General features: G+C 38.0%; 1 protein-coding gene across 2 annotated transcripts in view; it reads left to right on the forward strand.

Annotated features, from left to right (window-relative positions):
- NR2C2 (nuclear receptor subfamily 2 group C member 2) overlaps positions 1-14,110 on the forward strand; it is a 106,827-nt gene that overhangs the window by 5,584 nt on the left and 87,133 nt on the right. Inside the window, exon 2 of one of the 2 annotated variants that reach the window (XM_036738880.1) lies at positions 10,993-11,076. The exons of the other annotated variant lie outside the window; for it this stretch is intronic. Within the exon in view, the coding sequence (XP_036594775.1) occupies positions 11,017-11,076 (60 nt within the window). The 5' untranslated portion in view covers positions 10,993-11,016. The remainder of the gene's footprint in view (positions 1-10,992; positions 11,077-14,110) is intronic. 2 annotated transcript variants of the gene reach the window in all.

A 14,110-nucleotide genomic window follows, 5' to 3' on the forward strand; every position in this document is an offset into this window, starting at 1 on the left:
GGTCCAACCTCTACTCAGGTGATCTTCCTAAAGCACAGATCTGACTTTGTTACTTTCCTTCTCAGAAAACTCCATTGGCTCCCTGTTAGCTCCAGGATCAAATAGAGAATCCTGTTTGTATTCAAAGCCTTTTATAAACTGCCTCCATCCTTTCCAGTTTTCTTACACCTTACTTACGAATTCTTTGATCCAGTGATACTGGCTTCCTTTTATTTCCTCCAGTCAGATGACCCATCTCTTGACTCCAGGCATTTTCATTGACTCCCCCAAGCCTGGAAGTCTCTTCTTCCTCCTCTCTGCCTCCTGGCTTCCCAGGCCTCCTCCAAATCTTGACTAAGATCCAACCCTCTACAGAAAGCCTCTCTTGGTTCTCCTTTAACTCTCATGCCTCCGTCTATTGATTATCTCCCATTTATCTTTTATAGAGAACTTAATTTTACAGAACTGCTTGCATGTTGTCTACCCCATTAAACTATGATCTGCCTGAGAGCAAGGAGTGTCTTTTACCTTTCTTTGTATCCCCAGGGCTTAGCACAGTACCTGGTGAACAGTGGGCATTTGATCAGTGTTCATTGACTCACTGAAGGTGGAATAAGTGTCTGTAAAATAGAGGATAATTTGAGAAAGACCAGGAAATGCTTCATGTATACAGTGGCATTTGAGCTGAACCTTGAAAGACACTAAGGATTCTAAGAGGCAGAGATGAAGAGGGAGGACATTGCAGGCATGAGGGCCTATTTAAAGACCAGGAGATGTGGAGTGCTGTGTATGAGAAACAAAGAGCAAGCTAGTGCAGTGGGACTGAAACATGAGTGAAGGGAAGGATGGAAAGAGAAGGAAAGTTAGTGGATCTCTATGAGCTTCAGTTTCCTCATAGTAGAAGAGGCAGGGATACTAACAATATTTAGAATTCCTACTTTGCAGGATTATTATGAGGCTCAAATGAGATAAGATAGATAAGGAATTTTGCAAATGTTCAAGTGTGCGTGCCTGTCAGCTATTACTATTCTTTATTTTCTCATTAATGTGGGTACTTACTCCAGTAGTCAGGTCACCACCTATCCATGCTTTTTCACTTCTTGAAGCCCTTGTCCATATCCATGTGCTCTAGTAAGTCTTTCCCAGGGGTCCCACCCATTGTAATGGGGGCCTTCCTCTGAATCTCTTAATGAATAGAGCACACAGGCAATATCAGTCATTCATTTCCTCATTTTCCATTCATACATTTCTCGCATGGTATCTTTTATTCTACGTTTTCCACTCGGTATTTCATTGTATGTTGCAAGCTACACATATCCACCATTCATCTCCACTGTCCTTCAAGTAGCCCAGAATTTTTCAAATGCTTTTAATAAAGTATTATGTTAAAACTAAAAGGATGTTTTCCTCACTTTTCACAGTTTATATAAGATGCTGATCTAAAATTTCTTTTTAAAAAAGTAAACCAATTTCTTACTACTGATATACTTGTACAGAGTAGAAAAAAGCGAGAAGATAGATAATTGACTGTTGCTTAAATATGCTTGCGTTTCTAAGTATGAGCAACACAGAGGCTTATGTATATTGGATGCTTTTAATCAGTTCACTGCAGTTGTAAGGACTTGCTCAGTGGTTGCCATCAGTGAAGACAGGAATTTCCTTGTCTCAGGACTTGTTTATTGTTATTAGAGACTCTGGATCCCATTCTGAGATAGCATAGTCTAACTGGATAAGAAAAATACTGAAGGCCTTTTGGAGCTGGCACCCAGGCTGGACCACTGATTCTGTGGCCATGTTTCAAAGATCAAAAATTTATTGTGATGTTATGATAGTTTTAAACTTAATCTTTCTTTACTTCCTGTAATGCACTATAAGCTACATTTACTTGATTGTAAGGCATTGGAAGTAACTGTGTGGCATAGCGGAAAAACACTTCACTTGTCATTAAGAACTGAGTTTGAATCCTATCCCAGATGCTTCCTAGCTGTGTAATTCTGGCCAAGTCACTTAACCACTTTAAGCCTAGTTTTCTCATCTGTAAAATGGGGATAATAATAGCCTCCATTTCACAGGTCGTTATGAAGGTCAGAGGACATGTAAAATGTTGCACAAGCCTCAAAGCTCTCTACGTAAGTGCTTGCTGCTGTCAAATTTGTAAGAAGAATGATTCTCCAATTGATAAATGGTCAAATCAGAACTATATATAGTCATAAAAAATGCTCTAAATCATTATGGATTAGAGAAATGCAAATTAAAACAACTTTGAGATATCATCTTACACCTGTCACATTGGCTAAAATGATATATGCCCTTCATTTGGGAATGGCTAAACAAGTTGTGTTAAGTAATTGTGATGTAATACAACTATGCTATAAGAAATGTCAAGCTGATTAAGTTTAGAAAAACATGGAAAGGCTTGCATGAAGTAATGGAATACTACCAAGTAAACATTGTACATAGTACAGAAATTTTGTCCTAAGGACACCTTTGAATGGCTAATTAATGTTGAGTATCATAAATACTGAAACCAGCTACAAAGGACTTGTGAAGTAAGATGCTGTCTGCCTCCAGAGAAAAAACTGATAAATAGATGTATGTATACTGTGTGTGTGTGTGTGTGTGTGTGTGTGTGTGTGTGTGTAAGTAATTGTAGTTTTCTCTAGTGGGGGGGAGGGAGGTGGAGAAAAATAAAAAGTGCCCAATAGAGAACAAAAGAAAACTTAAAAGGAAGCACAGAAAAGCAGGGTAGCTTTGAAAACAATGTGTAATATTACGTAGTTTTTTTGAAAACCAAATGGATATTCATGGTTTTATATTGAATCCTGTCTTTATGTTGTGCTGTGTACATGGAAATGTGGGAAGTTCTGTCTTTTTATATTTAAGTTCAAAATGGATTAAAAAAAAACAGCCCTTGCTTACATTTTTTTCCTTCCTTTTGCTTACCTTTCACAATCCCATTGCTACAATGACAGATTTGATCCAAATAGGTATTTTGGTATCAGTTGAAAAGAGTAATTATGGAACACGTGTTTGCTCAGAGGCCAGTGAAGGTGACCAAATACTTTTATACAGAGATTATAGTCTCTTTTACTAGACTTCAGTTTACTTCTCATGAAATATCCATGTAATTAATAGGTTACCTGATGAGTAGATATCTAATCTTTTCTGATGACAAAATTTACCCATGGTGGGTAGATAGGTACCAAATCCAAATGTTTTAATATATAAATACACTTCACAACAGTATTATCTTTATCTCTACATATGTATTTGTGGTTTCATGAGCGTAGGTAAGATGTTCTCTCCACTATTGCAGAGCACAGCATCCCATCCCACCTGTCCCCTTTGGAAGCTGTTCTGACAGAAGAGTTTATCACCAGATCTTCCAACTTGAGCCTCTGAGCTTACCTAGGATAGTTCTCCATCCCCACCTATACAATGTATTACCTGACCTTATTTGAAAAACTTTCCAGGTTGATAGAACTGGGAACCTCTGTATATGTGGAAGAAGGGGTTTAGTATGAACAAATGGTATTGAAAAGCCTGTTATTGATCTTTGGAAACATGGATCTTGGGGGGAAGACAAACAGCCATCATATCCTCAGGTGGGCTTCTCCCCACGATTTTCTTTAATTCCCTTTTGCTTTATCATGTAGCTTTTTTTTTTTTTTTTTTTTTTTTTTGTGGCACCTTTGATCTCAATCTAATGGTGTAGTGTTAAATGTGGCCATGAAAGGCTAGGAAATGAAGGGTGGTAATTTCCCAGGTGATTCTCACCCCGCTCCCTTTGTATAGCTTCCAGAGTAATTAAGGGAACCTGTCCTCTCTTTTCTGCAAAAATATGGCTTGCAAATTTACTGTGTAGAATTAAGAAGAGTCCAGTTAAAGTGTTTACATTTTGGGGACTCAAGAAAAGTGTCTCTCACCCTTACCAGAACCATCTGTGTCTCTATAGAAACTGCCTTCCAGCTCAGCCTTTCTTTACTTTGAGACTTTTCTGTCTCCCTGATTTCTGCATTTGCCAGCCAGTGAGGAAAACCTGAAAGTCCAGTGACTACTGTTATTAGTGTCAAGGCCCCACCTCTTTTGCGGGGCTCTTAATAGAGAACTAACTCCATTCTTTCTCTTTCATCATACCCCTCGATACCATGTTTTGTTTTATAATTACATCATGATCCCTTTGAGGAAGTGGACTCTATCCTTTATTTTTATAAGATGATGTAATAGAGTTGTGACATGTGACATTTTTAAAAAGAAAGAACTGGAAAATACTGTGGAAATTATTCTAGTCTACTCAGCTGACACCATTTAAACATCTTTGTTGAAAAGACTTATTACAGATAGCAGTTTTTCTTTTTTTAAAAAAATCATCTAGAAGGTGCATCTTCCTGTTTACTTGTTTTTTTGTTTATTGTTTTTAAAAACTGCTTCTAGAGTTGCTGCTGTTAATGCTAAGGCTGATGTTTGAGGCAGAAAAATCATCAGTGAAATCAGTATTATTCATAATCATTATGTGAAAAGAAGGTCAGCTTGTTCCTGTGGGTAGTCCTTGGGCAGAAAGTATCTTATTTATCACTAGCAGCAGGCTTCTATAGGGGAGAGAAGGGAGAAATACAAGAGGGAAGAAGAGTAATTCCTTTTTCAATTAAGATAGTTTTTAGAAGAAAATGTTCCTAAAAATAATTTGGTTAGGTTATGTTTTTTGTTTTCCTGGGGTGAAAGAATTCATTGTGAAATAGAGAAAAAAACTATTTTGCTCTGTTTCGTGCATTAAGGTCAGTCAGTTTTTACCTTTGCATTAGCAAAGCTTTTTCACCCACTCCCATTTTTACTATGATCCTTTTTTTTTCCTATTAAATTGGTTAATTAACTATTATATTAAATGATTTAAATTTTGTTAATTTAGTGTATATTTTTCTCTACTCAGTTATTTAAGTCGATCCCTTCCTCATTTTTTACTTAAACTGGAAGATTACTGTCATATTAATATGTAGCTGTAACATAGAATAACACATAGAACTACACAACATAAATATCATTTCTACTGAAAAGATTTTGCCTGTTTGAAAACCATTGCCTTATAACATTGTTCTTGTTGTTTCTATTACATGTGCAAATCCAAAGAATAATTTCTGTGTTAAGTTCATTAAATAAATATATATCCCTCACTATGTGCAAAACAGTGCCTAGATACTTTAGAATATTCAGAAAGCATAACGGTGCCTGTAAGTACTGAGACTTAAAACCAATTAGGTGAGAGAAGATGCATACACAAAAAACTAATACAAAGCAGCATCTTTCCCTCTCCAGATTTCTCATGGTAGTTTCCAAAGCTCTCTCCTTTGCATTTCTCTCCTTCTCCCTTTTGTATTAGTTTTTTTGTGTACTTCTTTCAATTAGCTTGTAAGCTTCTTGAGAGTCATTGCCTCCACAGTGTATATGCCTCGGTGTCCCCAGGATCCCAGTGCCTCATACACAGTAGGCACTTAATAAACGTTTTTGAGTTGAATTTATTGAATCACATCTATAGAAATATTATGTAAGTGCCCCGTGCTATCTGTGCTATAGGAGTTAAAAGTGAGAAGAGGGCCCTTGTAGCTGAGATGATCAGGCAAGTCTTCATGAAAGAGTAGATAGGGATTTGAACTGAGTCTTGGGAGACGGCAGAGCCATCTAGAGCCAGAGATGGAAGGAAAAGCATTTCAGATGGAGTAAATATATTGCATGAGTGAATCATGAATGAGAGTCAGTAAATATAGCATAGTCTGGTCGGGGAATATAGAGCGCAGGATGCTTGGGGAAAGTAGGAGGAAGGCCACAGGATGAAAGCCATGGTCTGCCTAGAACTGTGAGTGCTGAACTGTTTGAATTTCGTTCATTGGCAACAGGGAGCCTGTGAGGGGCCTTGAGCAGAATTGATGAGGTGATCAGATCTGTTCTCAAGGAAGATTAGGAAGGGGAAAGGTTAGATGTGGCAAAACCCCCTTTACTACAATACTCCAGGTAGGGCCTCTGACGTCTTGTCCAACTCTGAGCTTTTGTGGTAGTGTGGAAGCACTGGAAATAGAAAGAGGGGGATATGTGCAAAAAATATTTCAGAGGTAGATCCCATAGGACAGGCCTGTCCAACCTTAGGTTTTTATTGAAATGATAGACAATATATTTTGATTTTGCCATTTTAGTGAGAGCTCTGCAGTAGTTTGGCTTCATTTACTAAAGCATTTCTGTAAATTTCTGTGCTTGTAGAATGTTGCATTTTGGACAGCCCTGCTACAGGAGTTAAGAATTGATTGCATGTGAAGGGTGTGGGAGGGAGAAGAGTCAAAGGTAGCACCAAGGTTTCAGACATGTATGAATAGTTTGAATAATGATATCATTGTAAAGGAGTTAGCCAGTGACTATGTTTTGACAGAAAGAACATGTCCAAAATAGAAGTTAGGAGTTTAAGTTGTTGGTAGTTCATCCAGGTAGAAGTGACATGTAGGTAGTTTAAGACTAGAATCTAAAACTTAAGGGAAGGGTCAGAGCTGGAAGCCGAAGCTATGACTTACTTTAGTCATGAATACATTTTCCAATGAGAAAGATCATCTAGCCTAACAAGCAGTTATTGAGTACCTGCTAACCACTGGGCTCACAGAGACAAAAGCAAACAGTTCTGGACTTCATGAGCTTATATTGTAATGGAAGAGACAACATGAACAAACGCATATACATACTAACATTTTTTGTGTGTGTGTGTGCGTGTGTGCGCATGCTCATACACGGAAAGCAGATATGACAGCCAGGCATGGTGTCATAGGCCTATAAGCCCAACTTCAAAGGAGGCTGAGGCTGGTAGATCTCTTGAGCTTGATTTATGTCCTGGGTCCTCTGTACTGCTTCCCTTGGTGATCTCATTAGCACCCATGAATTTAATTATCATCTGTATACTAGTGATTCTCAAATCTCTTTCCTGCTCCATCTCTCTGCTGACCTCCAGTCTCACATCTCCAGCTGTCTTTCAGATATCCTGAATTGGATGTCCAGTAGACATCTTAAACTGAACACGTCCAAAACAGAACTCATCTTTCTCCAAAACTCTCTTCACCTCCTACCTTCCCTATTACTGTAGAGGGCAATACCATTCTCTCAGCCCCTCAGACTCATAAACTAGGAATTATACTGGATTCCTCACTATCTCTCTCTCTCTCTCTCTCTCTCTCTCTCTCTCTCTCTCTCACACACACACACACACACACACACACACACCCCACACCACCCCACCCCACCCCATGCAAGCTGTTGCCAAGGCCTGTCAGTTTCCTCTCTTTTCTCCTTTGATACTGCCCCTACCCTGGTGCACTTCCTCATTACCTCTGACCTGTACTAGTTCAATATCTGATATTGGGTTTGCCTGCCTCTCCCCATCCCAGTCTTTCCCTCCATTCAGCTACTAAACTGATTTTCCTAAAACACAGGTCTGGTCATGTCACTTCTTATTTTCCTCCGGGAACAAACATAACATTGCTCTGTTTGGCATTCAGAGCCCTTCGAAGGGTAGTCTTCTCCTACCTTGGAGTCTTATTATTGGACTCCCCAACACATCCTCTTCAATCCAGTAACACTGATCTCCTGGCTGTTTCATGAACATGACATCTCTCAGCTTTGGACATTTTCTCTGGCTGTTCCCCCATGCTTGAACACTCTCCCTCCTCTTCTCCAACTACTGACCTCTCTGGCTTCCTTTAACTCCTAACTAAAACCCCGCTTCTACAGAAAGCCTTCTCTAGTGGACCCTCTTAATTCCAGTGCCTTCCCCCTTTTAATTATTCGCTATTTACCCTTTATATAACTTACTTTGTATATAGTTGCATATTGTTTCTCCAATTAGATTGTAAGATCCTTCATGTATCCCCAGAGCTTAGCACCTTGCCTGGCATATAGTAGGTGTTTAATAAGTGTTTATTGATTTAATTTTGAGTTGCAGTGAGCCATGCTGATCCTGCATATGTTTGACTTTAATATGGTAAATACTAAGAAGTAGTGGGACCAGCCTAGTTGAGTAGCCACTGCATTTCTAGCTAGAGTGAGATAGAGATACTGGTCCTATTGCTGCTGCTGCTGCTGCTGCTGCTGATGGTGGTGGTGGCAGTGGTGGTGATGCTACAAGAAAACCTTGAGGGCACTAGCAGCTCATGGCACTAGGAAAGGCTTCAGCTAATACTTTAGTTGAATGTTGTGGGAAATGAGAAAAGGAATCTCTTATTTATTTTTACCTTACAGATGATCCAGCCTCTGCATAAAATATCCCTAGTAACAGGGAGCTCACCACCAAATGAAGCAACCAGTTCAATAGCCTCAATTGCTAGAAAGCGTATCCTTATTTTGATCTGAACACTTTTATTCCTAGCACTTAGCACAGTGCCTGGCACATAGTAGATACTTAATAAATACTTATTGACTGACCCACTAGTTCTGCCCTTAAGAACTATGCAGAGCAAAGCTACTCACTTTTCTACATGAAAGCCTTTTTAGTAGTCTCCTCATTTTCTCCAGGGTAAACATCTTTAGTTCCTAGAAATCACTCCATCTTGTCCATCCTGCTCAGGATATATGCCAGTTTTTCAGTTTTTGCACATGAAAATACATAAATGTTTGGTAATATAGTATTTTTTAGCATGTTTAGTGTGTTATTCTTCTACTGATACGTGTATTTAAAAGTCTGTTATAGTATAATAGTGAGTTATTTAGATTACTTAGAACTGGACATGATCTATAAATACAGATAATGCATTCATATGTGTTGCAGCATTTTCAGACCTTCTCCCATCCTATTTACACTTTCGAGTTTGCCTGACAATTGATATCTTTACCAGTGATCTATGAAAATTTTCTAAAAGCTATCTTTTAATAAAATGACATCTCATGATCTCCTAATTGGGCTCTCATGGCCTTGAGTTTTATAGAAATTAATTCTTCCTAAATCAGATATCATATGTAAATAGAGGATTTGGAGATTTGTCTCAGTGGCTACAAAGGGAGAAGCCTCAGCATATGGGGCAGGCACTGTTCAAGGTACCATTTTAGGAAACTGTTTAAAAAGTCAGAACAGCCACCATGACCACTGTGGATCAGATGTTTCCCCTTTTAGCACCTTGAACTTGTAATAGGCATCTAATGGAGGATCAATTATTAGTTCATCAGGGTATGATTACAGAAGATTTGGGGAAGTTATCCAAATGTACACAAAATACTACCTGTGACTGTAGCCTTTATTCCAGTCAGCTAAGCAACTTTTTCAAGTGATAAGAAGAATTTCTGGTGCTGTTCTTGCAGCTTTTTACGCATAGATTTTTCTTACTTTCACATTTCCCCAGCAGATTGCTGTTATTAGTAGCAGCAGCAGACCTGATCCTCCAAAGGTGATAGAAATTAGTGGTTATAACATCAAGGTAGGATTTTTAGCATATTGTATATAACAAATCATGGCAGTGTTTATCATTTGTATTATCTGGAGAGCTATTATTTACCCCTTTAGGAGGAAAAGGTTAGATTTCAGCTTCACGGGGCTTTTGCAAATAGGGGTGATATGTTTTTATAACATTTGGCTTGGAGGAAAGTAATTCTGCTGGTCTTTCTGGTAGTAATACATTTAAAGTGATTTTTTTGTTTGTTTTTTAATACTAGGTTGAGGTAGAAGCAATCTGTGGAGGGAAGAAGGAATTATGAATATAAATATTGTTAGGGTTCTTTAAGTTAGTACTATGAAGTAGTCTAGGTAACTAAAAATTTAGAAAAACAAGAGCCAAGTAAATGGGTTTGTATCATGTATACTACACAGATACTGAATATCATTTGCATATGTGGAGGCTAAAAATAAACTACATTACAGTCGTCGTGTGATGCTACATTTATGGTCAAAGAAAGAAAGTAAATACCTTCTGTGGTGTTGTAGAAAAAAACAATGGACGACTGAGAGCCAGGAGACCTGGATTCTAGGCCTTGCTTTACCATTTACTCACTATCTAACTTCGGACGCATCTCTTCAACACTCCTGGCCTCAATTCCCTCACCTAGTTGCTTAGTAATATAGCCCCATCACAGAACTACCTGATAACTGTACTGTTGTGAAGCTGTAATGTTGTTGTTACTATGAGTGTCATGAACGTTTTCATTTAGATTCATATCGGCAGCTAGGCATTGGACTAAATAACACATGTAGCATGCCACACATTATGACCTCTGCACCTGAGAAGCCTCTAAATAGTCACACTGTTGAAAACTGATGAGCCTAAATCTAGCTCTTCATCACTAGGAAAATAGCTAAATTCCAGTTTTCATTTTCAAAGGCAGGCTTCTAAAAAAATGAACTTCTTAGGACCATACTCTTAGCATGCTTTGATACTGTTATTGTTTTGTTGCATTTGTTCCTTTTGCTAGTGATAGCCTTTGCATTTGTGCCCACCAACAAAATGCATCAGCATCTTTGGAGGGTTTTACCTTTGCAGTAATACTAATGCCAGCAGTAGAGCTGATGATAGCAGCCTAATGGCTCAGTATCCAGAGCTGATCTCAAGTCTTTCTCAGATGGCTTCATTCTTATTCAGCACCTGTCATAGGAGCTGCCCTCTCAGGTGTGAGATCTACCTAAGACGTAAACAAAACAGGTATCCACCTTCACGTTTTACAAGGTGCGCTAGCAGTTACGGTTCCAATTTGGTCTTTTTCTGTTCTTAGGCTGGAAGGCTTTTTCTTCTTACTTGGAATGTTTTTGTTGGTCTGGTTTTGTGTTTGGGTTTTTTTTGTTTTTTGGATTTTTTTTAAGTCTTGTAGATAATTGACGAAGATATTACTAAAGAGCAGTATCCCCAGATGTGCAGTGAGCATATATTACACTGCTTGCTTGCTGCCATGTCTCCAGCAGAGGGTAAATTCACATTACATTATGCCAGAGATTAATTTTGATTATTAATAATTTTCAAGTAGCCTAATTTCTTTTTGCCTGATGGAAGTTGCTGGCATCTTTCCAAACAGGTTCTCTAATGATCTTGCTTCACCATGGCAACAAAAATGGAGGTGCTGGCTCAGCAGATAGTGGAGACACAGCAGGTGGCTGAGGTGAGTGACAGATGCTATTACAATAGCTGGCACACTTGCTTTTGAAAAAAGAAATATGTCAGTGTGCTCTGTTGTTTCCAAGTGATAGAAGCAGTCAGGCATCCTTACTGGGCAGATTCTGTTTATACTGTAGAAGAGAGGAAGTGTCAGTATAATGTATGCCATCCTTTTCTTTTCATAGCTTATGTGAGAAGTAGGGTATCCTATTCTGAAATCAGAGTTCTTTCAAGAATTTCAACTTTGTCTCCCTTACTTATTCCCCTATCCCATGAGAAAATAAATTGATGCTTCTAAAAATAAGAGGGCTACACTTTGACTTTGAAACTCAATTTCAAGTTCTCACACTTGATAACCAAGCTAAATGCTCTGGAATTACTGAAGAACTAGTTCTTTTGAACCACAAGATATATTTCTAAAGTAAATACACAAAAGTAAAAATGTGAATACTCTAAAGCACGAAAATTTGAAGGGATTTAGAAATTGAAAACATATTTAAAGCAATAAATAGGAGTTGATCATTCAGATTGTACCTAAACCTTTAACTTTAGAACAACCGTTCACTTACTCTATAAATAATGGTTTATATCAGCTGGGAATTAAAGAGATCAAAGCAGACTTATTTTACCTCATTAAAATATTGAACTTTTCACTTAATTTACTAATTGTATACCATATTATGGTAAAGTCAGGCTTGTAAAAATATTTAAAATTTGTGTACTTATTTTCTGTTTCTAATATGTTTTATTTGTGTTTTGATAAGAAAGGAATAAATTGCCTTCAGAATCCCCACAGGCTATTATACCTATATGAAATGGGGGTGGGGAGTAAGTTGTATCAGTGGTCTTGCTTTGTAGTCAGTAAAGTTTACTTTGGAAGCTGATTTGGAAATTCTCTTTTATGGATCACTGGCCTAAGAGAATGGAGTGATTCCTCCGGGAATTGGAGATCTGTGGGCTTAATGTGGGTGGGTGCTGTGTCTGCATTCAGAAAGCTGGCCAACATAGAGTCATATGGATCCTGCTCTGCAGCTTTCTGGCTTCTGTGTCCTTCCCACAGAGGAATCGAGCGTGTACCTGGATCCCAGTATGACTTCTCTTGGCAGAAAGTCACTTCTGTAGATTTATAAAACAAGAGAAGACATTCTGTGTGACCCTGGACAAGTCATCTCACTTCTCTCAGTCTCAGTAAAATGGCCAGAACAATTGTACCTCCCTCCCAGGTATTGTAAGGATCACACAGATAATAGACATAAAGTGCATTGTAAACCTTAAAGCATTATAAAAATACTAACTAATTTTTTGTTCATAATTTGGAGTATAGAAATAATATCTTTTATTCAAAAATTTTCCTCCAAACCATCTTCTTTTAGTTTTCCTCACATTATTTCAAGATTTATTTTTATTTTTATTTTTGTTCACTTATGGTATTTCAGTCTTAATAGTTTGAAAGCTTTCACAATTTCCAACTGAAAGGTAATAAAGGAACACCAAGAAGACCTAGAAGAAATACCTGTTAGAGTAATTCAGAAGTAGATAAAATAGGTCCTATTATTTTCCAACTTTATTTGCTAAACAAATTTATAATAGTTATGCTTGTATCAAGTACCCTGTCAGTATGGAATCACAGGTCTTATTAAGGCAAATGAGATTTTTGTAAAGTGCCTAGCACAGTGCCCGCACATAGTAAGTGTTTCATAAATGCTTATTTCTCTCTCCTCCCCCCCCCACCCCATTTTATGTTACAGTCAAACCGACATCCTTTCTGTTCCCTAAAATTGTCATTCTGTGCCCTTTCCTCTTTATTTTAGTACAAGCCTGGAATTTGCTCCCTCTTAGACTGCCCAGCTTCCTCAGATATTAACTCTGGTACCACCTCGTATAGGAATTTCTAAGTCATAGATCTGGAATTGGAAAGGACCTTCATTTTGTAGCTGAGCGCACTGAAACCAGAGAGGTTGCTGCTTTGTCCAAGGTCACACGAGCAGAAAACAGGCCAAGTGGGTTTCTTGATCTTCCTAGTAGTCGGTGTTCTTTTCCTCTTCCAATTATTCTGCAGATATTGCTGTGCCTGCTGTATTCCCCTCTTTCCCCCCACCCTCAGTTGATAAGCTCCTCGAGCTTAGGCACAATTTTCAGTCCTTCTTATAGCCCCAACACACAGCGTAGTGACGTATAGTAGTTGCTTAATAAACGTTTGATAAATGAGTGAATCATCAGGTTGAGTTTCTTGCTTTCAGTTATGTGAAGTATCACAATAATCATTATTACCCAGTTTACAGATGAAGAACCCAAAGCCTAGAGAAGTGGCAACTTGTCCAAGGGCATACATCAGTAATGATGGAGTTGGAACTGCTAACATCCATTCGGGGGGAATAAATTGGCCATTGTATTAGCTGACTTGTAAAATGTGCAAATTCCGAAATCCTCAAGGTAGAAGAGCAGTGGGAATCATTTGAGTTTGGAATATGTTGCCTTCTCTGTGTGAGTGTAAGAATGATGTGTATAAATAACTGAAATAAATGTGCACTTTTATGGTAGATTAGTCTGAGTTCTTGCTAACTCTGTTCATTCTTAGTGGGGTGTTTGTGGTAGGCCTTCATTCCCCCAGCCCTCCCCCAACCCCCAAAAAAACCCAACTCTACACACAGAACAGTATAATTAGAGGAATTGGAGTCCTAGGTCATATCATACGACTTCAGGTTTGGAATTCTTCTAGGACAGTATATCGTTTTGGTAAGAGACCTCGATTTCTTAGGAAAATCTTAATTTTAGCATCACTGGTAAAAACACAAAAACATTTTAAATGGAAAATCTAGTTAAAATTCTACTTTAGGGAATTATGAAATGCACTTTTGAACACAAGCTAAGGACCTTGAATGAATTTTTGACAAGTTTCTCTAACAAACTTAGAAGCTTATTTATGTATGTATATATAGATGTATGTCATGTTATATTTCATATTAAAATTTAAAATAATATAAAAATATTTTCACCTTCATGTACAGCTCGATATTTTGCATAATTAATGTGTGACA

The sequence above is a fragment of the Trichosurus vulpecula genome, chromosome 9, assembly GCF_011100635.1.
Source record: "Trichosurus vulpecula isolate mTriVul1 chromosome 9, mTriVul1.pri, whole genome shotgun sequence".
NCBI classification, from domain to species: domain Eukaryota; kingdom Metazoa; phylum Chordata; class Mammalia; order Diprotodontia; family Phalangeridae; genus Trichosurus; species Trichosurus vulpecula.